Source organism: Puma concolor, chromosome E1 (genome assembly GCF_028749965.1).
Source record: "Puma concolor isolate L17-30 chromosome E1, mPumCon1.1.hap2, whole genome shotgun sequence".
In the NCBI taxonomy this organism is placed as follows: Eukaryota; Metazoa; Chordata; class Mammalia; order Carnivora; family Felidae; genus Puma; species Puma concolor.
Genome location: NC_141680.1, coordinates 24,054,465 through 24,081,406, shown reverse-complemented (window position 1 = coordinate 24,081,406; position 26,942 = coordinate 24,054,465). Strand labels below are relative to the sequence as shown.

General features: G+C 42.7%; 1 protein-coding gene across 4 annotated transcripts in view; it reads right to left on the bottom strand.

The window, feature by feature from the left end:
• Window positions 1–575: 575 nt before the first annotated feature.
• Window positions 576–26,942, bottom strand: part of HEATR6 (HEAT repeat containing 6) — a 36,256-nt gene continuing 9,889 nt past the window's right edge. For 2 of the 4 annotated variants that reach the window (XM_025917364.2, XM_086686674.1), the window contains 14 exons: window positions 26,020–26,157; window positions 24,051–24,346; window positions 23,133–23,310; window positions 17,407–17,613; window positions 16,867–16,966; window positions 14,190–14,545; window positions 13,245–13,367; window positions 12,793–12,879; window positions 8,855–8,989; window positions 8,022–8,144; window positions 7,186–7,310; window positions 6,252–6,348; window positions 4,982–5,186; window positions 1,794–2,758 (listed from right to left, as the gene is read on the bottom strand). In XM_025917364.2, coding sequence (XP_025773149.1) covers window positions 2,187–2,758; window positions 4,982–5,186; window positions 6,252–6,348; window positions 7,186–7,310; window positions 8,022–8,144; window positions 8,855–8,989; window positions 12,793–12,879; window positions 13,245–13,367; window positions 14,190–14,545; window positions 16,867–16,966; window positions 17,407–17,613; window positions 23,133–23,310; window positions 24,051–24,346; window positions 26,020–26,157 — 2,742 coding nt within the window. In that variant the 3' untranslated portion in view covers window positions 1,794–2,186. Of the gene's footprint in view, window positions 1,766–1,793; window positions 2,759–4,981; window positions 5,187–6,251; window positions 6,349–7,185; window positions 7,311–8,021; window positions 8,145–8,854; window positions 8,990–12,792; window positions 12,880–13,244; window positions 13,368–14,189; window positions 14,546–16,866; window positions 16,967–17,406; window positions 17,614–23,132; window positions 23,311–24,050; window positions 24,347–26,019; window positions 26,158–26,942 lie in introns of those variants that run through there. The other 2 variants (XM_086686675.1, XM_086686673.1) reach the window with 2 other exon arrangements.

Here is a 26,942-nt window from a genome sequence, read left to right as displayed (position 1 = left end):
TAAATGTTTATTTTTGAGAGACAGAGAGAGAGAGAGAGAGAGAGAGTCACAGAGTGCGAAGATGGGGGGCGGGGGCAGAGAAAGAGGGAGACACAGAATCCAAAGCAGGCCCCAGGCTCTGAGCTGTAAGCACAGAGCCCGATGCGGGGCTTGAACTCACGAACTCATGACCTAAGCTGAAGTTGGACGCTCAACCAACTGAGCCACCTAGACGCCCCTGGTTTTTTCTCTTTTAAACATCAACAGAAAGTTCAGAGTTTGGTGTTCTGAATTAGAATTCTGCATCAGAGCCAGACTTTCTACTGTTTCTGCATCAGAATCAGTTATAACCCTTTACTGTTTGTGAGGCTTCCTTTCATGATGGCAGCTTTCCTGAGGCACCAGCGCAGGGCGTGTGGGAGCCCCTGCCCTTGGGGTACACCCACAGTGCTACGGCAAGGAGAGAGCCAGCATCCCATCCAGACAGAAGCTGTACCCCGGGCTCCTGGAGTTTCTAGAAGTGCTTACCCTTCAGCTTTCCCTGCATATGAGCACACTAACATCTGTTTTCAGAGACAAGGAAACCTGTACAGAAGTGAAAGTTTCTTCAAAAAATGAAGTTTTATTCAAGATAAACAAAGGATAAGAGCAAATCATCAAATCAGACCACTCAGTCATTTCACAAATATTTTTATGAAGAAGGTCACCAGTGAAAGCCCCCCAAACAGTGGGTATCCATGCCACATTTTTACCTTTAGGACAGGGACAAGTAAACAAGCTGCTGCTAAGAACATATTCCTTAAAGAGAAGGAAGTTCCAAGATTCATCATTAGGATCAGTACAGGTTCAACTCAGTCCCTAGAGTCCCTAGGCCTCTGTAATAATTCGTGTCCAGAGTCATCTCCAAAGAAAAGCAACTTTAAAGAATGTTCTACATGGGTGTTTTTACTGTACCATAGTCTAATTGTTCGGAAACTGGTTGGCATTCTACCAATGGAAAAGTGGGCCTTCAGTTACCGGACTAATCTGTTCCCCTGTCTGCTTGGATAGTATTTCCTGAACAATCAACAACATAGTAGAGGGAAAAGAGCAACTCAGGGGCAAATGAGAAATGCTGAGGACATATGTATGCCCTAAAATATGAATTTTAAGCTAAATAACAACAGTTAAATAATGTATTGCCAAAATCCATTCTATGCATCTTGATTTTTATTTATCCGAGATCAAATATAAGTATGGAGTAATTTTAGTTGGTTCTTTTGTGGATTGAAGTTCCTACCTGAAATCAATTCTCATAAAGTGTTGGTGGTTAATAGAAGAATGCAAAATTTAAATGTAAATAATTCTTCCGGGAGAAATCACTTTTATAACGGCTTAGACATTATCAAAATATAGTTTAAAAAGCTTTATAACCATCTAAATTAAATTAGAGAACTCTTTTTTCTAAGGCACAGATGCAAAGGTGGTGAAACAACCATACCTTTAGTGTACGGACCACGCTCTCCTCGGGGACTTTAGAAGCTGAGACGGAAGCGGGTGGTGCGGCTACGGTGAACTGGACGCGGGCCCAGGGTGGCAGCCAGGTGCCAGGAGGCAGCTCTTTAGCTAGCAGCTCATGGGGAGGCACACGGAGGGCTTCCAGGGTGCGTACCTGGGAAGCTCAGTGCAGTAGCTGTTTAGCAGCCTGTGAGGAACTTCTCAGTATTTTAGCAACTGAAGCAGCTACACCAGTGCAGACTGGCCGAACATCAGCTCTGCCTGAGGCTTTCTATAAACGCAACTTGATCTAAAAACAGAGAAGGTTATGGGCACGCTAGTTTTCGTTAGTTTATTACAAAAAGAAAAACAATTCCGAGACACAATATATAACATAACGATTCCTAAATTCATTCGTTTTTTTGTCTTTATCTTGGTGTCTGAGGCCAAACACCCTTCGCAACCGTCCAGTCTGCTCAGCCTGCCCTATGACCGTATTTCCTGGCTCCCGGCTGCACAGGTCAGAGGTTCCAACAACCTGGACCGTGGCCAATGCAGCGGAACCACTCTCTAAAGTGGTTGAGCCCTTTGGGAAAAATTTAAATAGATGTGAGCCCATTCTGAATAAAATTGAATGGGTTGTTTCTGCCCCTAAAATTGAATCCTGCATATCTGATACTCAAGCTTGGGTCTTTCCATTACCACGACACCTGGAAGGTATGGCAGACCATTCACCGATCTGTCAGTCCCAGGAGTGCTACCTGTGATCCAGAGGAGTCAAAATAAATGGTGAGGGTATCTTCTAGAAAGTCCATGATGGCCCTTTTGGCTGAGTCGCCAGCCAGTGCCTGGATGCTGCCTATGTGCTCCAGGGCCGTTCTGACCATCTGGTCTCTTTCGTGCAAGCTGTGGGGTGCTGCAGTATCATCTCCCTCTGCTCCTGATTTTAAAAACTGTAGGATAAAGGACTGCACCATGTCCCCATTCGATTCGAGGGTTTCTCTGATGCAGGGCAGGTCTGAGGCACTGGCCAAACTCAAGAGGTGGATCAGTGCCTGGCAGATTTGGGTCCGTAGGCTGGCACAGTACTTAAACTCCAAAAAGTCTGTGGTGTCTTCGCTCTTTTGTAAGGCAGTGACCAATGCGTTCCAGATCTGAACGTACTGCTCAGCTGACCCATACTGCTCTCTCTTGCTCGGGATGGAAAGGGCAGTGGCAGATCTGATGCGCACTTTGAAGTTCTTGCATGATGTCACAACCGACGTCAGGGCGTTGTAGGCCTGGGAGGTCCACGGGGCTGTTCCTAGAAAGAACCCACCGGCATTACAACAGATGAAGGCTTAGAAACAAGCAGGGGAGTGGAGAGGGTGGAGGAAATACACACTTATGCTCCAGCTGACACTAGGTTTTCATTCAATTCTCACGCTAACCCTATAGGATCAGGGTGACCGGTACTCACTGTGGGATTCTAGAGAAGGGGCTGAGTACGGATTCCCAAACTTCCCATTTCCTTAAACAGTCTGCTGCACACATGGGGGCCTCTGCTACTCTAAATGGGGACTTTGGCGACAGTGAAAGAGGCTTCTTCTCTGGGAAGAGGCTGTCCTACGGGGGTAAGGCTTGAGGAGCTCGGACTAAACTGTACTGCCACTTGTGCTCAGTTGCCTGCTTCTGAGCAGTGCACACACTGCACAACCGTATGCCCAGCCTTGTTCATGATGACAAAAAAATATCTCATCACCCAGATTAGCATCCAGACACTGCTCTGGACATAGCAAGTCATGTGTTTTATTGCAAAGAAAAAGAAGGTACTATCTAGGCAGTGACTAAGGAACAGAGTACTCAGATTAACCAAAGGTGCAATTCTCTAATTTTGAGAAGATGATGTCCCAGTTTCTGTCTTCTTTCCCTTCCTGTTGGTTAGTCCCAGGAAATCAGCCTGCTTTCTTCCTTATCAGAACTACCACTCCCCACTCAATTTTGGGGTGGCTCTTATTCCTCAAAGTGGACAGTAGAATAGAATTCAGCTTCCCTGGGGTGCCTGGGTGGCTCAGTCTGTTTAAACATCTGACTTCAGCTCGCTCATGATCTCACAATTCATGAGTTTGAACCCCGCTTCGGGCTCTGTGCTGACAATGCAGAGCCTGTGTGGGATTCTCTCTCTTTCTCTTTCTCTGCCCCTCACTCACTCATGCCCTCTCTCAAAAATAAATTAATTAAAAAAAAATTTTTTTAGGAGCGCCTTGATGGCTCAGTCGGTTAGGTGTCTGACTTTAGCTCAGGTCTTACCATGGTTTGTGGGTTTGAGCCCCGCATCAGGCTCTGTGCTAACAACTCAGAGCCTGGAGCCTGCTTTAGATTGTGTCCTGCTCTCTCTCTGCCCCACCCCGACTCCTGCTCTGTCTCTCTCTCTTTTTCTCTCTCAAAAATGAATAAACATTAAAAAAAATTTTTTTTTTTTTTTTTACAAGAATTCAGCTTCCCTCTTTCAGCCCTTCCGAACTTCTTTGCTGTCTTTGAAGGCAGGCAGGCAGACATCCACCTTAATGAGCTCCAACTCCAAAGGTCACTTTGGGTTATTTCCTCTGTAGAAAACACCATGAAGCTACTTCTCCATTAGCCCTCGGTTGGGAGCATTTTTTTTTTAAATTGAATTTATTTATTTAAGCAATCTCTACCCCCAGCGTGGGACTCAAACTCATGACCCTGAGATTAAGAGTCACGTGCTCTTCCAACTGAGCCAGGCAGGCACCCCCTGGCTGGAAGATCGTGGCAATAAAGGGGAGCAGAGCCAGATCTCCCTAACCTGATGCATGCTCTGCTGGCCCAGAATGGTTTTACCTCTCCAGGAACATAACTTGTTTCAAATCTTGTCACAGAGACAAATGTATAAGGCAAATGCTGGTAAGGAGAGGGAATGGGAATTGGGAGGCTTTGACCTATATGCCTAAGCAGCTATAAGCCACTGATGCTCTATCAAGGTGCACGGCACATCATTACTGAGATGCCCTCCTACACAGCAGCCCACTTCAGTACCAAGGGCTCATTTGGGATTTCCAATCTGTAACTCTTCTTCCATGCCAGCTTTTCTCCTTCATTGCCCTCCCCTCCTCCCCCCGGTTGTTAGAACAACATTTTCTTATAGAAAATGAAAGCAGACAAAAGTCCTACTCGTCATCCCCTCCAGAGGCAACCACCGTTAATGATTAGGCTAATTTCCTTTCATTCTTTTTTCCACCCATTTATTGAGATCATGTCGTAGAAACAACTGCATATCCTGTTTTAATTTGCTTAACATCAGAAGTACTTTCCCAGATTATCAGAAACTTTTTGTACACATAATTCTAAAGGATCCCTTTGAATATATATACTATGATATATACTATGATTCCCCTAAAGTTGGGCATTCGAAACATTTCCATTTTTTCTAATATGTGATAAGTAAAACTACGAGGAACATCTTGAATACTACTGTAGGCTGGAGTGTGCTGTCCTGAGGCCCTGCACCAGAGAGACACCTTCTTACCTAATGGAAGAGCAGGATTTTTAAATACATTCCCCACTGCGTAGCAAGCATTCCATCGGACTTTCATGGCAGCCTCATTCAGCACAGTAGAGATGAGGGCCTGGATAGACTCCTCAATGATTTCAGCAAACCTGGGCTTTTCTATATGAGACGGTTGCAAAAAATGAAGCAAATTTCCAAGGGCCCGCACTGCGTTGCTTTTTACCTATAATAAAATGTAAAAAAAAGCATTCGAAATCTGCTTTGCCAAAGACATGTTACAGAAAGTATCATTTCAGCTTTAAAAAACCCAGGAGGTCTTGGACAGCTTAAAGTCGGAAAGCCAATGAAAACAGCAGCCTGTAAAAGTGTGGCTTCTTGAAACTCTGCAAGGTCTTATGTGCTGAACAGCCTATGCCATCAGAGAGGTGAGGTCTTCCACAGCTCCTCACGGTATTTTTGGATTAGACTCCAGAGAGGTCTGTCTGCCTCGTTTTACAGAGACCGTGTGGAAGACCCAGAGGCTACAGGGCAAAGCTGGTTTGCAGCAAGGTGACGAGGAGAGGCGAGGTTTCAAAATTCCAGCCCAGTACTTTTCCATTAGAAAGTCTCTCTCAACCTTCGCAGCACACTAGAATCATCCGAGGAGCTTTCTTTCTCCAAAACCAATTCCCAGGCCCTAGTCCCAGAAATTCTGAACAGATTAGTCCACATAGGGCTTCCCAGGTTTTCAGAGTCACTGTACTAAATTAAGCACTCGGTATGGGTCAGGTATCATGCTAGGTACTTTAACACAAGGCATCTCCGAGGCCACTGAGGTAGATGTAATGACTTCCAGGTTCCAGATGAGGAAACAGACCTTCAGAGAAGTTAATGATATACCAAACGCCACCCGGCTACTAAAGGGCAAGCCAGGATTTGAACCATGTCTACCTGACCCTAAAACCCATTTCTATGCTTTTAACTTATTAGTCTAATGGGAGCTATATAAAGCCAAGGGCTGTTCATTTTTCTGACTTGTCACTTCTACTGAAAGATTTTTTAGAAAAAAACAAAAACAAAAACCAAAAGCAGACTAATATTAAAACAAACACGGACAGATCATGGAGCAGTATTACAAAGAGCATTGATATTTTTCATGAGACAGGAAGGAAACTGTATAAGTGTGGAGTAGGCCACATTATACCTGAGTACTCTCTTGATCTCCTTTCAACAGGGATACATTTGGGGGATACAACTATAATACACTAAGTATCTAATGGAGAAATACCAGGCTTTGCTGTGGGTCTACCTTGTCTTTATCCCTGGACGCTTCTATAGCTGATCGCAACATCTTCAAGAGCAGGAGACCAGAGAACTCTTCCTGGAAACTTGGGTCTGGGGTTTCCCTGTTCCACCCAAAGCAGACAAAACACGTTAAAAGTTAAAACTCAGTTAAATATATACATATACAGAGGCATTCACTTAGTAGAACTATAAAAATGTGGGAAAACAGCTCAACAAATCTGTTCCGATTATATCAAGAACTTAAAAGTTTATACCTTTTGACCCAGTAGGTCCACATCTAGGAATGTGACCAAAAGGTGTATCTTGAAATAAAGATTTTATGTACAAAAATGTTCATTGCTTAGAAAAGCCTAAGATAATGCACATGTTCGGTAACGGAGTGGTTAAATAATCACTTCACAGTGGTGATTATGTAATAGTAATGAACAATTTATAAAAAGCCAGCAGAAGTTGGGAGGATGCTTAGACATGCTGTATGGGAGAACTAAGCAATGATAAGCAGGGCACTAGTACATGAGGGACAACAGCTGCCTCAGGGAGGAAGGCTTTATACTGATGACCCCTTTTGTATTGTTTCAATTTTTTTTTTTATTACTCTGAAAACTTACAAATTTGATAAAGAGTAGCGCGACCTATATTATGGTTTTGAATTTCTACTTTAGTATTTTCCACATTTTCTATAATGTGGATACGTTACTTATATCAGCATACAGTATTAAATACACACACACAAACACATACGTGTATATATATACACGTGTATATATAAAGAACGACTTACTAATCTCATTACTTGAAGGAGAATAAAACACAACAAAGCAGGAAGACTGACTACACGATATGGGAGAATTACTGTTCTTTTATAGTAGAGATCAAAGATACCCTCCTGGGACCTCAACCTCAGAAGTCACCCAGGGGAAATGAGCTGAGTCACCTACATGTTGACAATCAGAGTGTCTGTCAAGTTGCCCAGGGACCAGGCTGCTTTGGCCCGGACATTCAGAGATTTGTCTTGAAGTGACATCAATATTGCATTCGCTGTGTCTGCAACAAATATGACATCCTGTAAGAGAAAATAAAACACCGTAGTTACTTTGGGAGCTCACACAGCTGCCTTAGAAATTCTGAAATTTATTTTCAGACAATGATATAAGCCTTTACCACAATTTCTATTTGAAAATCAAAATTTATTTACTCAATTTACTATTCTACTTATTATAATGTGGACACTCATTAAACCCCAGGGGAAGGTCTTCTGGGATTTTCGTATGTGCCATGCACACCCGAGGGGCCTATGGATTTTGCTCTTGTTGAACATCTTATAACCTGGTCTGCGACAGTGATCCATGAATTCTGTGCTTAGACTGATTTCCACCTTGGGAAATGACACTGACAATGAAATGCATTTCTAAAACACATCCTATTCATTACACACTTCACAGTGAGATGTCACAACTAAGAGTGAAAAAGAAATTTATTCGCTTCTTAGCCAAAACTCTACATCAGCTTTCTAAATTATTATTATCCCATGGCAATATCCCACTTCCTTTTTTTTTCAATTATTCATTAATGTAAATCTAGGGTCCTGGGCAGTGTGCTAAATAATTTGAAATAAATGAACTTACAGGCATTACCGTATTTTAGTAGCAATTAAAGAAACTAAGAGCAATTTGGTGTCCCTTACTGTCCAACTCAGAAGCTCTGTATGCACCCAAATCAACACTGCCCTGGCCTATCACAGAGGCAGAGAAGGGCTGTGCAGGCTCGCTCTGACCTGTCTGAGACAGGGGAAAAGCACATAGACTCCAAGGGCCCGCGAGGTCGCCGCTTTCACTAGACGGTTCTTGCTGTCGTTCAGCCCAAGCAGCATGGTGATGCACAGGATCTGCCTGTCGCTCTGTAGTGAGAAAGGTGGGTGGAGGGAAAGTGAGAAAGAAAGAACCACGAGCCACTGTCCTCAACACGCGACTGGGACGTGTCTGCATCTGAACACAAGGGAGACCTTGAGGCTACCTTAGCAGAGAGCAGAGGGGCAACGCGGATCCAGGTATTGGGTGAGTGCCTGCTTGGTGCTGGGCACACACAGCACCTGTGACCATTAACCTTTCCCACTGTGTGAGTTAGGTCACCGTGTTCTCCTACTTCCTGAAAGCAGCCTCTTTATAAAAGCTAATTCATGCAAATGCCACTGAGGACTAAAGAAGGGGAGCAGCCTGAATATACATGTGGTGGGCACTGGCCAAGTACTGCTCACACTTCGTGTTATTCCTCACATTGTGCCCATTTTATAGATGAGAACACTCAGGGTTAGAGATGTTAAGAAAATCAGGGAGTGGAGTGGAAGAGATAAACCCAGGTCCTCCTAACTCTTGGTTTTGAAGTCTTTCTGAAACGTCTCTTCCAAGCCTCCTCCCTCACCTGCCCTCCGAGGACAGGGAAGAAAGGCTCCCGAGACATTAAGATTTGAAGTGTTTCCACCGCCCTCACCCCACACTCAAGCCAGGGATGATGCTGAATACCGGCTCAAGATGACAACGAATCTGAATCAAACTCAAGCTCTGCTGCTCGGGGGCACCACGTAAGGTGAGAAAACACTCCTGGAGTTACCGGCAGGCTGCTGAAGGCCTCGGGCAGGATGGAAGACAGGGCGTCACAGGTGCTCGCCTGCAGGGTTGGGTGCTCTGAGTTCTGCAGGGCTCTGGGCAGAGGGCCGTTTAGCATCATCGTCCAGAACATCACCACCTGGATCAGGGGCACAGTTAACAGCTGTGGCCCCAGACACTATAGCAGAACCAACTTGCCGCTAAGACTACCTCAGGTGGCCCTAGTAATGCAACGTTCTTTAAAGCAGTAGCCTTCGGGGTGCCTGGGTGGCTCAGCTGGTTAAGCGTCTGACTTCAACTCAGGTCACGATCTCGTGGTCTGTGAGTTCGAGCCCCGTGTCGGGCTCTGGGCTGATGGCTCAGAGCCTGGAGCCGGCTTCGGATTCTGTGTCTCCCTCTCTCTCTGCCCCTCCCCTGTTCATGCTCTGTCTCTGTCTCAAAAATAAATAAACGTTAAAAAAAAAATTTAAAGCAGTAGCCTTTTGTCAATGCTTCCGCTAGTCCTTGCACAGCAGGGGAAGGAGCTTTAGAAAACAACTGCAGGGGCGCCTGGGTGGCCTGGGTGGCTCAGTCGGTTAAGCCGCCAACTTTGCCTCAGGTCACGATCTTGTCTTTCCCGAGTTCAAGCCCCACATCGGGCTCTGTGCTGACAGCTCAGAGCCTGGAGACTGCTTTGGATTTTGTGTCTCCCTCTCTCTCTGCCCCTCCCCTGCTTGTGCTCTGTCTCTCTCCTTCTCTCAAAAATAAGTAAACATTAAAAAAATTAAAAGAAAAAAAAAAGAAAACAATGACTGCATCCTTCCACTTTATGAACTAGGAAACAGCTGGCTACAGCTAGGTGGCCGGAGTGATGGGAGTGATGATGATCATGAGGAGGGGCAGGGGGTGATGGTGGTAACGGCGGCCATGGCTCGTGTTTTCCAGAAAGCCTCTCACACGCCAGGCACTGCTCTAAGCTTTACACATATCTACCCATTTCAATCCTCAGTATAACTAAATGAAGTATGTGTCATTATCTCCATTTTCACACAAGGAAACTGAGGCACAAACATATGGTGTAACTTGCTAGTGGGCATTAGGGCCCTGCACAGCCCAGAGGCCATGTGCCAGAGTCTAAAGAGCACCGGATCCAGAGGCAGAGCTGGGGCTGAATCCTTCAGTGGCTGTTTCCCATCTCTGCAACCTTGGGCAAGTCCCTGAACCTAAGTGTTGATTCCTCCACAGGGTGAAGATGTCTACTTGGCAGAGTCTTGGTGACAGTAAAATGTAACACTGTGTGTCAAGTTCCTTGCACAGTGTCAGGTGCACAGTGGAGACTCTTAAATTGAGCACTGGGCTCTCTTGTGGGTACTATGAAGATTTACCTTTTTTTTTTAATCTTTATTTATTTTTGAGAGAGAGACAGAGTGTGAGCAGGGGAGGAGCAGAGAGAGAGGGAGACACAGAATCCGAGGCAGGCTCCAGGCTCTGAGCTGTCAGCACAGAACCTGATGTGGGGCTCGAACTCACAAACTGTGAGATCATGACCTGAGCTGAAGTCGGACGCTCAACCGACTGGGCCAGCCAGGCGTCCATACCTCACTTTTATTAAAGCTCTCAAGGCAGGCATCTGAAGAGTACCTTGAACCATTTCCTTCCCATGCTTTCTAAAAATCCTAGGATTTCAGGTGCATTTGCAACTGTCTGTGGTTTTGGAGTCTCTACTTTCTGCCCCACGAATTTAGTCCCAAGTTTTGCCATGTGTCCCACACATCAATTCTGTCCTCCCCTAAATCCTAGTTTCTAGAAACCCAATCTGGGCCTTCCCTACCCCAAACCAGAAGACTTTAGACAGGTATGCTTGCCAGCCTCCAAGATGGCCCATACGGATTCTTGCCTCCTAATGTTAAGGAGGTGGCCCCCCACCTAGCCCCTGTACAGGCCGACCTGTGTAACCAGTAGGGTGCTGTGGAAATGACAGTGTGAAACTTCCAAAGCGAGGGTGGGATGCCTGGGTGGCTCAGTTGGTTAAGTGTTCAATTCTTCATTTCAGTTCAGGTCATGATCTCACAGTTCATGAGTTCACACCCCAAGTCAGGCTCCGCATTGATAATACGGAGCTTGCCTGAGATTCTCTCTCCCCCTCTCTCTGCCCCTCCCCTGCTTATGTGTTCTCTCTCTCAAAATAAATAAATAAACTTAAAAAAAAAACAAACCCAAAACGAGGTTATAAGAATACAGGGGTGCCTGGGTGGCTCAGTTGGTTAAGCGTCTGATTTCAGCTCAGGTCATGATCTCACGGTTTGTGGGTTTGAGCCCCATGTCAGGTTCTATGCTGACAGCTCAGAGCCAGGAGCCTGCTTCGGATTCTGTGTCTCCCTCTCTCTCGGCCCCTCCCCTCCCTCACACTGTGTCTCTCTCTCTCTCAAAAATAAATAAACATTTAGGGGCGCCTGGGTAGCGCAGTCGGTTAAGCGTCCGACTTCAGCCAGGTCACGATCTCGCGGTCCGTGGGTTCGAGCCCCGCGTCAGGCTCTGGGCTGATGGCTCAGAGCCTGGAGCCTGTTTCTGATTCTGTGTCTCCCTCTCTCTCTGCCCCTCCCCCGTTCATGCTCTGTCTCTCTCTGTCCCAAAAATAAAGTTGAAAAAAAAAAATTAAAAATAAATAAATAAATAAATAAATACACATTTAAAAAAAAAAAAAAAAAAAAAACACCACAGCTTCTGTCTTGCTCTGTCTTGATTCTCTTGCTATGGGGGAAGCCAGCTGCCATATCCACAGGACACTCAAGCAGCCCTCTGGAGAGTTCCTTGTGGGAAGGAAGTAAGAGAGGCCTGCTGCCGAAAGCCAGCACTAACTTGCTAGGTATGTGAGTGAGCCGTGTTGGAAGAAGATCCTCAAACCCCTGTCAAGTTCAGTTGACTGCAGCCCCTGCCAGCATCTTGACTGCAGCCTCAGAAGGACAAAGCTAAGCTACTCCCAATTCCTGAGCCACAGAAACTATGTGAGAGAATATATATTGTTGTAAGCTGCTAAGTGTTTTGGCTAATTTACTACTCAGCAACTGACAAGTAATATAGAAAGCATATCTCTTTTTAACAAATGAAAAAACCTGAACGTGATGCCTACAGTCATTTGACCAGCAGGGGGAGAAGTCCAGGTGCAAACCCAGGTCTGTCTGAGCAAAGCTCAACTCCTCTCCCTGTCAATGGTGACGTTTCAGCTTGAGTGGCAGTCTCAGGAAAGGACTAGGGCTAGATATTCTTAATTGCTTGCAGGGATGATGGAAATTGCAAAGGGAAAAGAATGGGCAGGATGAGGAGGGCAGAAGGTAAAGAACACCACTAATGTTGAGTTGACTTTGCTTTTGGCACCAAGTAGAAGCCCTTTTTGGTAGGGTCACGTGTTCCTCCTCCAAAGAACTGGCACAGTATGGAGACAACAGAAACAACCTAAGGTCACAGGAATTTACTAGGAATCCTGGAGCGGGGTGGTGAGGGAGTTAAGGGAATCAACATCTATCAAGCACCTACTATTTGCCAGCAGCCTTACATTTTATTCAGTCTAGTTACAGATTATTATTCCTCTTTATGAGGAAACTGTGCTCACACATCCATTAATGTGCTCCCTACATTTGCTCTCATGTCTTCGGATTCCAAATCCTTGGCTCTTCCCACCATTCTAGTCTACCTCTTGGGCAGGATGAGGAACCACACGAGGTTTTATGCGAAAGAAATACTGGTTTTTCAATTGCTGGCTGTACGTTACACACAATCCGACCACATACTGAACTGCAAATAAACAGAAATGCAAATAAATCTTATTCATGCTAGTCTCCTGTCATCACATATCATTAGCTGTAGTTTTTGACACTGGAAGAAACTACACAGTTTACTTCACTTCATCACTGAGCCTCACAACTGACTGCAGCACTAGAAGAGCACTGAACAACGTGTACTTACCACGGTGACTGGCACTCTCTGGTCAGGAGCTATGGTAGAATCTGGTTTATACTGCTGTATTAAGCCTGTCCCCAGTTCTTCCAGAAGCTGCCAAGGCAAAAGAAATATAGATTATCAAAGCAGATTTTATAATCCGAATTACGGAGGCAGAAAACCTCACTTGTTTGGAGACGACCTCAAATCAAAGGGAAAAATAGTTTCCAACTGAATTTTCTTTCTTCTTTCAGTAACTCTGACATCAGAGGCATTCTTTCAGGAGCAAAACCACCAGAAACATATTGTTTATTTATTACCAAATGAATTCTTTGGGTTTCTCTGGCGAGCTGAAAATGAAGGAATGTATGACTTTCCCTACCTGATACCCCTTTAAGAAACCTCAGAACTGACATAGAACAGAGGGAAGAACATAAAGGAAGAGAAGAAAATAGCAGGTGGCTTTTCATCAAAGTTACCTTTGCTCCATGAAGCTGAATAGACGGATCTGCTTCCCCCATGCACTTGCAAATCACCTCTCCAAGCTCCATTAAGTACACTTGAGCCATTGAAAAGTAGCCCTTGGCCAGATGAGCTAACACCTGCAAAGAGAACAGAGGAATAACCTCAAGACCTAAATGCAGGGCTGCAATATCCAGAAAAGTGTTTTAATATTTCAGAAATCACTCACATTTAACAAGGGGTAGGCAGGAATCTGATGTTGAATAAAATGAACAACCATAATCTTTATTTTATGACTGAAATCAGTTAACTCTATCATGTAACTTCACGGTGCTTTATAATTTTTGAAATGTGTTTCATTAAGGTTGTCAATACTATTCAAGCCTGGGAACAATTTTCTGAGGCAGGTACTAACTGAATATTTCAGCTAAAGAAGCTAAGGCTAAAAAAGTTAAAGGTTAAAGGACATGTTTAATATCAACCGCACAATCAGCAGCAGAGCCCAGGACCAAACCCATGCCTCAGATCACAGCTGAGTACCAAAGAAGCAAATAAATTAATCTGGGGTTGTTTTCTTCCTGTTGTCTCTACGCAGACAGAAGATGGAAGAGAAGTTATGGAGAATTAAATATTTAAAGTCTCAGAAATCAAAGCTTAACTGTACAACGTCTTTCAGAATTACTATATAATCTAGCATACCCAACCTGTCACATAAAAACTATGGTCACTAAAGTGACTTGCAACAAAGAGGAATAAATGTGACATTTACAACCAAGTCTTCTCCTAACCGCCGCCAAAACCAAAACAACAAAGCACTCACACCTAAAACATAGGTCTCTAACACCACTGACCTGCGGCTCAGTTATATGTTATTTTCATAGACTCACTCCTCACAATCATTCAATGTTTTGAAAGAAGAGTGATTACTTCCATTCTAGAAATGAGAAAATGAAACCTCCTACCTGTAAGGCCTCCAATCGCATGGGGGATGGTTCATAGATGCTCCCCGCTGCACAGCCAGCATCACTACTGGAACAGGACTCCTCCTTGGGCAGTACAACAGTGGAAATGCAAAGTCGGATGAGCCAGCAAGGCTCTGAAGACCCCTTAGGGGAGCTAACTGAAGCCTCTTCCAAAAAGGGTCCCGAGGGGGCTTTCTTCCACCAATCAGGAGCGCTGAGGTGAGGAGTTGCTGAATTGCTATTGCTGAGTCCGGAAGAGCAGGGCTGTTGTAAAAGGAGCTGGACTTCAGGTAGAGGCGCGTGAGTGGACACTATGGCTCCCAAGAGAGTGAGGCTTGACACTCGAACATTCACATCTGTCAAAGTTGATGGGAATCACTATCACTGTGGGAACAGCTATCGCAAGGATCACAATTATTCCCGCAGACAATGAAGAATGATGGCGTCCTTGTGTAACCTGAATCCAATGAAACCTCCAGACCCAACTTCCAGTTTATAGAAATACATGGGACAGAAACAGAATTTAAACAACACTGTAGGGGCGCCTGGGTGGCTCAGTCGGTTAAGAGGCTGACTTCGGCTCAGGTCATGATCTCGCGGTCCGTGAGTTCGAGCCCCGCGTGGGGCTCTGTGCTGACAGCTCAGAGCCTGGAGCCTGTTTCAGATTCTGTGTCTCCCTCTCTCTGACCCTCCCCCGTTCATGCTCTGTCTCTCTCTGTCTCAAAAATATACGTTAAAAAAAAATTAAAAAAAAAAAAATAAACAACACTGTAAAGAACGTATCTGGCAAACTGAGAAGGTAAAACAGGCTTTAAGACAACGATCTTGGACTCTTCCCCAAATCAGCGTGGTGAAAGAACAAAAGGGTGATGGGACTACTCTAGATTAGAAGAGACTAAACTGACATAATAATGACACGAAATGCATGAACCAGGAATGAACCCAAGTCCTCACAAAAAGGGAGGGAAGACTTTTTGAGACATATGGTGAAATGTGAATGTGGAGTAGATACGAAACAATATTATGGAATTGATGTGGATTTCTTAGGTGTGAGAATGGGGATGTGTTTTTTAGGAAATTGTCTTTGTTCTTGTAAGATGCATGCTGAGGTATTCAGGATGAAATATCATGTCTGGAGTTTACTTTCTTTTTTTAAATTTTTTTATGAAAACAAAAAAAATTTCTTTAACATTTATTTATTTTTGAGAGACAGAGACAGAGACAGAGCATAAGCAGGAGAGGGGCAGAGAGAGAGGGAGACAGAGAATCCGAAGCAGGCTCCAGGCTCTGAGCTGTCAGCCCGGAGCCCGACGTGGGGCTCGAATTCACAAACAGTGAGATTGTGACCTGAGCCGAAGTCTGACACTTAACTGACTGAGCCACCCAGGTGCCCCAGAAGTTTACTTTCAAATGGTTCAAAAATATACCTATTTATACACACATACGTATACACAGGTACACAGATACATACATGCAGAGACAAAGCAAATATGACAAATGTTAATAACTGTTAAGTCTAGGTAGAGATATGCACATGTTCACTGTACTATGCTTTCAAGTTTCTGAGGGTTTGACCATTTTATTCATGAAAATGCTAAGAGACAAAGCCAGACACTTGGGAGGGACGTGAGACATGGTCCACTCCTCTCAGTTTACAGATGAAGAAAAGCTGGTGCAGCGGAATGAGCAGGGGACTGAGCCCAAAGACTTGAGTTGTTTCAATCTTACTTCTGCCACTGACATGAGAGACGTCAAAGGCAAGATTTATCTTTCCCATTTTACACATTGGTGAAACAAGTGAACTGGACTGTGATGTCCAGTGATACATGTGTATACATCATCTCCTTTAAGCCTTATAAAAATCTTCCAAGGTAGGTCAACGTCTTCCTGTTAGGAGGAAATGACAGTTCTGACAGAGCCACAGTTATGAGATGGAGGAAATGGGAATGGGCTGCAGACCCTCAGCCGGACTCCAGGTCTAGTACCCCTCCCATGACGTCACAGAAACATCACTGCCTCCTTCAAGAACTCTGACTGAAAAACTTATCAGAATGTGGTCTGGATAACAGACCACATAGTACTTTCATTGCCTGCTTGCTAGCAAAAGAAAAACAAATGTTCTCTAGGCAAATGTTTATAGCACAGACATATCACGTGTGGGAGTAAGTCAGGAAATAACAAGAAATAAGAGTCTGCAGTAAGTGGGGGAGTTGAGGTTCTGGAATTTTATCTAAACTGCAGAGGAGATAATCTTACAGCAGTTATGTTTTATATTCCAGTTTTTCTTTCCAAAAAGAGGATGATGTCTATGTGATTGTCCACCCATCCTTACTTCTGCCTTAAGGATAGAAACTATGTATTGTGTACCAGAGCACTGCCCCCCCCAACCCCCCCAGCGCCGGCCCCCTGTACTTGGCTCAACCAGAATTCTAAAGTCACTACACTGCAGCAGCAAAGAACCACTAATCTTTACAATTAATTCTCCAGCTCACTTCTTCCAGGTGTCCACTGGGGCTTCTGGGGTCAAAAGCAGGCTTCTAGCAATAGCTGCTTTCCCCGAAAACTTGAGAATGAGTAGAGATATCTTAGAGCTGTAAAAATGCTCTCAATATTTTTAAAACTAATAATCTAGATTTGATTGATACAAAAGAGCAATCGATTTTAAACTACCACCAACCTTTGTGGCGGATATAAGGCTTTATCTGGTTCCAGACTTTGGTCAACAGGCTGAGTTTCAGACGGTTGTAAGGTGAATTTGATACTAAATTTGCAAGGCACTGCAAAAGACAAGAATATCCCATCAATAGGCCTGATTAAGCCACAGCACAGACACAAAATGTTATAGCATTTAATTAAAAAAGAAAAGTCTATGAAGACTCATTTGAAAATCAGTTTTTTTCTTTTTTGTCCTTTTTTTAGGGGACTTGCACTTGTGTTCTCACTGGTACAACTTAATACTAAAAATATGGGAGTATTTTTAGTAAATCATTTATTTGGATATACAAAGAGTGTAGGTAAGATCAAGCGAGGAGGCACAATAGGATAGCTTTTTTTTTTTTTTTAATAGAATAGCTTTAAATAAAACAAATAGGATAACTTTAAATAAAATTGTTACTTCTATTCTTAAGTCAAATTACTTTTGGACAATGTAAAACATTATACAAGATCGAAACAGAGAAAACCCATCCAGAACCCGTTGATAACTTGGCATGCTTACCTTAATTATCTGAGTGAGGGTCTGTGAGGATGACTCCGCCACCAAAGCTAACAAAAGACATCTGTGTAACTCTCTAATGCTGGATGCGATCATCACGGAGAAGGGAGTAAAAGCCCTTCTGTGGTCACTGGTGTCTTCAGCAACAGAAAGAAACTGCTTTGAGCCTTCCAAGATGGCGGATAAAACTTGCAGAGCACACGCACGTGTCTGAAATTTCAGAATGATTCACCTTGATTAGTTAATAATCAGGAGTCAAATCCCCTTCTTCCTATTTTTGTTTTTAATTTTTGAAGTATTTAGGATCATTTTAATTAGAAAATTAGAGGCAATAAGATTATCTATCAGGTCCTAAAAGTAGCCATGAACTAGGCCACTTGCACCCTCACTTTAAAAAAACTTCTATCACATTGCTGTTAGGTTTTCTTACAGGAAGGAGTAAGTCTAAGCTACATAATATAAAACCCTGAAATCATGAACATGAGAATAACTTAAAAGATTAGAAGTCTAGTTTATTCAAGCATAAGGCCAAGTAAAAAGAGAGAACTAAATAGCTCGTGGGGTAGGAAAAAAAATACCCAAGTGTAGAGTCTGTTTCACACTAAACATGCGACACTGAAGCATCCATGAGTGCTCGAAGTTAATTAAACAGTGTATTAGGAACTTTGTGCACATTCAAGTTGGCAGGCATCATTAGTGATCCAACTTTTCAGAAACAGTCTTAGGTACAGAAAATAATACTGCCTGTAGTGAGAGTCTTTGATAATCAAAGAAAGGAAAACTATTAACTATAACCTCATGGAAGGAAAGGAAAATATGTGCACCTTTGTCAATGGTCTGCTGTACTTGTCAGGAAAAGTGTCAATGAAGCAAAATTTTGTTTATAAGATTAAAGCATTACTTTCAGTTGGTACTCTGATGATTCCGTGGTATTAAAAATCAGGAAAGAGGGGAGCCTGGGTGGCTCAGTCAGTTAAGCATCCAAATCTTGGTTTCGGCTCAGGTCATGATTTCGCCGTTGTGGGACTGAGTCCCACATCTCTCTCCTTCTCTCTCTGCCCCTGTCCTGCTTGCACACACTCTCTCTCAAAATGATTAAATAAACATTAAAAGCAAGCAAACAAAAAATCAGGTAAGAAAAAAATAAAAAGAAAGCCAATTTAACCATAATGGAATGCAGGTGATAAATGTAGGACCAGTTATATAATACTGTACCCTCTTTGGCCAGCCCCCCAGAATACCAACTAAATACTTCCAGATATTTTAAAAGTGGGGAATCAACATTGTAATTCTAATCTAAATATTTGCTCACCATGAAGCATATCTGAGTTTGGTGTGAAAAAGGTTCTCCAGAAAATCTTCAACTATATCATCTCCAAGTAACTAAGGAATAAGTCATTTCTGCACATCTTTTGTAGAGTGGGCTCACAAACAAAAAACTAAAGATTTACCGCTCTGAGAATAAATTTGTAGTATGACAATATAAGTCTTCAGAATCAAGCATAATCATTTAAGTTAGGAAGCTGACAATGTATTAGGAAATTGTGTGTGTGTGTGTGTGTGTGTGTGTGTGTGTGTGTGTGTGTATGGGTGAGAGGGTGAGAGGGTGAGAGAGAGAGAGAGAGAGAGTGAGAGAGACAGCAAGCGAGAAAGAACTCAAGTCACAAGTCAGCTGACCCAACAAAAACTTAGATAAGGGGCTGCCAAACTTTTTCTGCAAAGGACCAGTAGCACCTACTTTATATTTTAGACTTTGTAGGCCACAGCCTCTGTTGCAACCACTCAGCCATGACAAGACAGATGCTAAATAAAGAATAAATATGATTATGTTCCAATAAAATTTTACTTACGGACAATGAAATCTGAATTTCATATAATTTTCACATGGCATGAAATACCATTTTAAAAAGTTTTTTCTTAACAACAATTTAAAAGTATAAAAGTATTCTTAGCTCATGGGTCATACAGAAACATAGTTTGCCAACGCCTGATGAGATGGCAGGTCTGAATAAAGGTATGCTATGCTGAACCTCCATTTCTTTATAAGGCAGTTAAAAAATCATGATTCCCACAGGTGACAAAGCAATTACAATTTAAAACCAACTTGTGGAAAGAAATGAACTGATACTCAAAAGCCAAAAGTTTTTAGCCTCATTAACTTTGGTACCCTAAGAGGTAAAAGTATCCATGACTATCACAAATGAAAACAAAAGGAAAGTCACTGAAATGTATCACCGAGGTAGGAAATCTATGAAAAATATAATACTATATCACATGATATTTCTCATAGGTCTGATTTAATTTCCTTTAAACCTTGTTTAATAGATCTCTGTTGCTAAAAAAAAAAAAAGCTACTTATGACACTGAATCATTCAAGTTCTGCTTCACTGATTCTTACATCAATATTTAATATACTGTTTACCAGTTCTGATCAGCACTTTCAGCAGAAATTACTGATGTGCAAGCAAATCTTAAGAGGGGCAGCTCTCCAGAGAACTCATTTTGTTAAGTTTTTATTGTCTGAATATTTACAATGATGGATGAAGACTTTTCAATCTGATAAACATCAGTGTGCTCTGTTTCACCAGGGAGTAGTTTCACTTCCTTGGACATGAAGACTTGTTCAAAGGTAATGAAACAGGAAAACACTTTCCCCTTTTTGCTACTTATGGATGTGGCAGAAATGTTTGCAAAGGTAGCTCAGTTAGTCCTTAGTTTTTCCTTTTTTTATGTTTGGTCTCAATCTTCCTGGGAGGATGATAAAGAAGTCATGGCTGGGAGTGGGTAGCAGTGAGGTTTCAATGTACTTGGTTGTTCCCTTCTTTAGCTTTGTCCCAGGACTGATTATTCTGCACACATGTTCAAGGTTAACTTTATTTGATCACACTCCTAAAGTTGGTTGCCTTTAGGGTGGGGGCATTTGAACACTGTGTCGGGGTCTCTAGATTCTTGGTCGGCCATATAAGGGAAAACCCGACTACCTACCAGTCCATGATAGTTACAAACCTGCTTTATTCTCTTTCCTTATAGGGCTATTACTCTAGATTTTTATTTGTTTTCACATTTCATAGCTCTCCAAAAGAGAAATAAAAAATCATGAAATTTGAAAATCGGGATAGTTCTCAAGGTACCAAGAAAGTTTGTCCCATAGTTTGTTCCCTAGATCAAGTCTTGCTATAGCCACATAATCTACCTTTTTAACACCCAAAGAGGGGCGCCTGGGTGGCGCAGTCGGTTAAGCGTCCGACTTCAGCCAGGTCACGATCTCGCGGTCCGTGAGTTCGAGCCCCGCGTCGGGCTCTGGGCTGATGGCTCAGAGCCTGGAGCCTGCTTCCGATTCTGTGTCCCTCTCTCTCTGCCCTTCCCCTGTTCATGCTCTGTCTCTCTCTGTCCCAAAAATAAATAAACGTTGAAAAAAAAAAATTTATCTTTAACACCCAAAGAAATCCTATAGAAGAAATTCATAAATTAGTCATGGTATTTTTATTGATAATTTGCTCTGTGCCATCTGGAAACATACAGGATGTGCTTTCTGAAGCACATTTCCAACATGTAAAAATATGACCATTTCCCAAGTACTGCCCACTGCCAAATCCTAAAGGAAATTTCTAAGTTTTCTCCTTTGGAATTAATCACTCTAACATTTCATACTGCAACTTCCCGAAAGTAATCTATTGCCAGTGTTCTGAATGAAGAGTCCAGTCCCCTTCCTTCTGTCCGTTTTTCTTTGGAAAGTTTCTCAGCATATCAGTAAAAACTGTGCTTCCAGTTGAATCTACCCTAGGTCATACCAGAGCTGCCATGAACTTGAAACTGTCATCACTGTGCACTTCAGCAAGATGCACTACTGTCATGTTTCATCCTAAGAGAAACTTCAGGCATCCAACTCTATACTTACAACGAGCCTTTGAGCAGATGACCACTCAGCTTTTACACATGACTGTACCTTTTAATCTAGCTCTGATCAACGATTGCTGCTCCATTGCATTTATGTGAACTTTTAAGTTTTGCACACAACTTTCTAGGAGTCTTTGTAAAAAGTCTCTCTCACTGACATCACCGACCACAACACTTGCTCCTAGCACGTGTCTTGGTGCACAGGGACAGTTTGCAGAGGTGTGTACTAAGGCTCACTGTGGACCATGATCACACTTCTTTACACCTTTCTAACCTAAAATCTGTGACAAAGCTTCTGGCTACAATCATTTCACTTGCCATTACATGGAACTGACAAGTTCTACTCATTAGTTTGATCTTTCTAAATCCTACAAATGATGACTGCTTTTCCATTTCTCCAGGACCTTCATGTCCTGGAGCTAGGACATCTCCAGAAGGAAGTTCTATACGTTTCCTTTTCATCACATTTCTTGCATTGCATTCATCAAAGTTAAAGAGCAAGACCATATCTAAAAGGTACCCAAGGCTCCATAGCTCAGGGGTTAGAGCACTGGTCTTGTAAAAGGTACCCAAATCAAGGAGGACCACTTTGCAGCATGTAAAATTTCTCATGGTACTCTAAGGCAAATGTAAACATTAAAAACTATAAAGACAGGGGCGCCTGGGTGGCGCAGTCGGTTAAGCGTCCGACTTCAGCCAGGTCACGATCTCGCGGTCCGTGAGTTCGAGCCCCGCGTCGGGCTCTGGGCTGATGGCTCAGAGCCTGGATCCTGTTTCCGATTCTGTGTCTCCCTCTCTCTCTGCCCCTCGCCCGTTCATGCTCTCTCTGTGTCCCAAAAATAAATAAATGTTGAAAAAAAAAATAAATAAAAAAAATAAATAAATAAAAACTATAAAGACATAAACACCATGACACAGATTTCAATCCACTTTCATGAAATCCGACTCCATAACCTCTCTGTACTCATATCCCAAACTCATACGTTCGCTGTCCCCTTGGCTGGGCAGCTGCAGTGCGGGTGGTTTACCTAGCCTGCCACTTGCTCCACAGGATGATCTCCTCAGCTCCTGCCGGCAGCTCCCCGCAGCCGGAGGCTTTTCTTTTCTTTTTTTCTTTTTTATTTATTTATTTATTTTTGGGGGAGGCTTTTCAAATATATGTATTTTTTAACCTTTATAGTATTTTTCCTTTCACTTACAAGAATGGCTTCAGTACTGACTTATTTGTCACCCCTTATTTTCCATTTTTCTTACAGGTTCTCATTTGCTACTGATTCAGTTAATCTGAAAATTTCCTGCTGGTTTAACGACTCAGGATATTGGATGTTTGAAATTTTTGTGCTTAACTGAGGCCTGTTTATTTTTTTCACCCTGTAAAAGCTTTTGAAGGGTCACCCACAAGTTTTCTTATGTGTTCTTATCATAGACATTTTTCTAAGCTTTACATATTCTTCGTAACCATTATGGACGAAGATGTTCCACTGAGTGTTTAAACTGCTTTTGATTTTTTCCTATTATAAATCCCATGGCAATCAACATTCCCATAAAAGGGAAAGAACCACGGCTGTCTCAGTGCAGCTCCAAAGGGATACGGAGGCTACAAGTCAGTGCGCTCAGGCTCCAAGCAAGCCCTAGGCAGCAGGGCCCCTAGTGTGAGCCTTCTCAGGCTGCTACTCACATACGCCCGTGTTCTGTCCTCCTGCCTGTCCTGTGGTTCTCCAGTCAGGAGTTGGACTGTTAGTAATGAGAGCTGTGTTCAGATGAGACCAGATAAGGCAGGGAAAACAACAAAGACTTTCCTGGTATTATGCTCAGAATTTAAGTGCTTTTACCTTTGGAGAAGGATCTTTTAACGTAAGAGTCATCAGGGACACTGACTGAGGGCTTCCAAGCTCGGGTGTATCAGGAACAAAGGCTGACCAGTAGCCATAAAGAACTTTTTTTTCTATTGATTTTATAGTAGAAAGAAAACAAGCTAATGCTCCTTGGCGAACTTTGGCTTGGTAAGACCTATCCAAGAGAAGGAAGAAAAAAAGTCTTTAAAAAATACAAACATGAAATTCTATTTATTCCAGCCACCTCACATGATGCACTAAGAAACTCAACTTTCTGAATAAACCCAAAAGTAAATATGCCAACGTGATAGTTGAAAAAATAGTTTTCAAAATGCAATCAAAACATGCTAAAGCAATTTGTTTACATAACAAGTTAATACAGTAAACAATATAAAACACAACTAGACAGAAAATAAGAGGGCAACAGCTTGGCATCAGGAGTAGTGAGTATGTGCCAGGCACTGTGCTGAGGCTGGCAGACATAAAGCCCGCCCTGCCCCCAAGGAGCCTGAGAGGGGCAGAGACAGACAGACAGTTAAAGAGATAACTGCAGGGCATTTTGATCGATGCTAAGGTGGAGATACATCAAAGGGTCACAAAGAAGGCACCAAAGCCAGAATTGGGGAGCAGGGGTGCTAGTAAGAAAAGGCTTCTCAGAGGACATGATTGCTGAGCTCGTACCAAAGTGGAGTAGTGGTTAATAAGAAGGCACACAAAGTGGGAGAAAATTCCAGGCAGAGGAACAACATGTACAAAGGCAGATGAAGGGGACAAGGCAGATGTAGAGTGACACAAAGCCCAGCATAAATGAATCTTCAAATTAAATCTTGTGTAGCAGTCAGGTTTTTAAGCAAAGTTATTAACTTATGTGCACCTGAGATTAGAAGGCGTAACAACATAACAAAATACTACTACCTCATTTTACTCTGCATGCCTCCTTCAGCATCCGAATAGTCAGACTCACTACTGCTGACCTTTTTCCAACTGGCAGAACGGAAGGGGGTGGAGACTCGGTCTCTTCCTGCCATGCTGCTTCCCTCTACAGGCAAACTTCGGACTCCCAGGGAGGAGGAGCAGGGAGTGCTCCCCTCACGCAGGTTCTCTTTGCCTGAGCCAGTGATGGGGGCTGCTTCTCTTTCACCACTGGATTCTTCCTCTTCCTCTTCTTGCTGGATTTTCCTTGATTTTACTTTTGATTTCTTCTTTTTATTCTGATTTTAGGAGCAAATGAAAACATACATATGAGAGGTATTGGTACTTTCTCATTTGATAATTTACTAAATATGTCCCCAACATGTAGTCTGAAGAAAGAAGAAAAGAGGAGAGGAGAAAAAATGGCACTTACTTAATACTCTGTGTGTCAGGTGCTGTGCTAAGTGCTTACACACACCCTACTGGACTACAGGAAACAAGGCATGACGTATGTACAACAGAGCCATACTGGTAGCCTGGGTTTAAATTCTACCTCTGTGACTGTGGGCAAATCATTTCACCTTCCACTTAGCTTGAAGTTCCTGATCTGTGAGTATAAGGCTAATGCCACTTTCCTTGCACAGTTGTGAAAGCATTCAGCAGCAACAGATTTCAAGTCTATAGAAAATGACTAGAGTGACAATTTTCTCAGTTCTTCCAGATAAGACCCATAGCTAGCACCACTCTAGACGTAGAAGAGAGACGTTAATCCACTATATACAATGCACGGTTTAGGTCACTGAGGCTTTGTAGATAGTAAGTAAGAGCCAGTTTCTTTCTTTTCTCCTGCTTCCTTTCTGACATCCAAATATCTTTGGAATCTAGGCCTCCCTCTGCATTCTCAAGGTCCCCTGAATTTAAGAAAGGAAGGTCCTCATCACTTCTATTTTGTATTATTAACATGGCCCCAGACTCACACCTTTTACTTGCTACCACAGTGATGTTTCCTAGATGTGTATCTGATCATATCACTCCCCTATATGAGTCTTCATCTCTGCCACCTGTAAGATAAAAACTAACTCCTTAGCATACTACAAAAGACCCTTATGATTTGGCCTCTGCTACCTACTTGTCCCAGCCTTCTCCTGCACGCACCTGACACTCTAGACTACTGGTTAACAAATAGGCTGCACACATGCTCATCCTCTATGCCTAGGCACCTTCTGTTTCCTCTGGCGGAAAAAAATAACCAACACTTTCCTTCCTTTTTGTACTCTACTCATTCTTTAAAAAAAAAAAAAAAAAATTTTATTTTGAGAGCAAGAGAGAGAGAGCAAGCAGGGGAGGGACAGAGACAGAGGGAGAGAGAAAATCCCAAGTAGGCTCTGAGTTTCTCCCCTAAACTCCTAAAAACAGAATCTATATCCTTAATGTTTAGCATAATGTCTGGGATGTAGCAAGTATTCAGTAAATGTTGAGTAACTCAATGAGTAGAAGAATTTCGAATTATAAACATTTTATAAGTAATACCGGATACACGCCCAGATATAATACAGTGGCCCATATATCTGTATGCTCTAGGTTCTCCAATGGAAACATGAGGGAGATGGCAACTATATGAACAGGCTGGGAAACCTGGCAGTTGTAACAGAGACCTACAATATTTACCAGTTAGCCTTTTGTAGAAAAAGTGGGTTGACCTGTGGTCTCGAGCATTTGGGGAACGAGGATGTGCGGCTTCAGGCGTAAAGTGAATGTCTGCTGCTACAGCTTACACTGCCTAGACCTCTTAGAAATATAAGATGCTCTAACCAGTGTTTTCAGCAGTCTGATGAATTTACATTTACTATGCTAAAAACCCAAAACTGAAATCAAATTTAAGGTCAGCCTTTGGCGCAAGTAGGTATGCAAATCACAGAAAATATATATTAAAAACAATCCACAACTTCGTGCTAAGTAAACACAAGCATACCACAGCTGGTCGAGAAGTGTTGGATTCGGATTGCTGCAGTTTGACAGGTGGCCGCCCGTCATACTGAGGAAGCGGAGTGGGGTATAACACCGTGGGCAGCTCTATGTTTAGTCCCGGGAGTCCGTGAAACATAGATTTCTGATGATGATGATGAAGGAAGCGCACACACAAAAACAAATCATAAAACAGAATGATTTGCCATGTTCTGAATCACATCGATGAACCGATTAATGTCTAGAATCTTATTGAAGAAATTCAAAGGGACAGAAAATTGGTATCTTGAAGGTTTAGGGCTTACAGAAGAGTTTAATCCCATCTGGGTGGATCTGGTCTGGTCAGATGAGTTTAAGTTTGATTTTACTTTATTTATTTACCATTTTTATTAAGTTTAAAAATTTATCCAACCTGTTTTATCCGATTATTTTATCTATGATTTTTTTAAACAATCTATCATTTTTATTTCACTTATCCATGTCCACATCTAGCTGTCTATATGGGAGATGGGACAGGGAAAGATTTAAAGTTTTAGTCACGATCAAGGTAAGTTAAAAATGGCTTTGACCCGAGGCCGCTTCCTGGCTGACCTGAAAGGTGGGTCCCCAGAGAGGTACCTTCCCACCGACCAGCAGGCTCAGAAACGAAAGGAGGCAGCCTACTAATTGCCATCTGACTGGCCTGTCTACTTATGTGGGCCAAGAGCCAAAGAGAAGCCCTGGTTCCTCTTTCAAGTACAAACAGGTTTAAGAGGATCTACAATTAAATTGTCTACAGATCATAAGCTATTCCCTTCCTAAGTGAAGATTCATACGTAAAGTTTTAGAATTTTGATGAATTTACTTAAAGCACAGCTTACTGTTTTCAGTTCTTAATTTGACATATGCCTACATATGAACATTTGAACGATCTCCTAATATATACTGCCC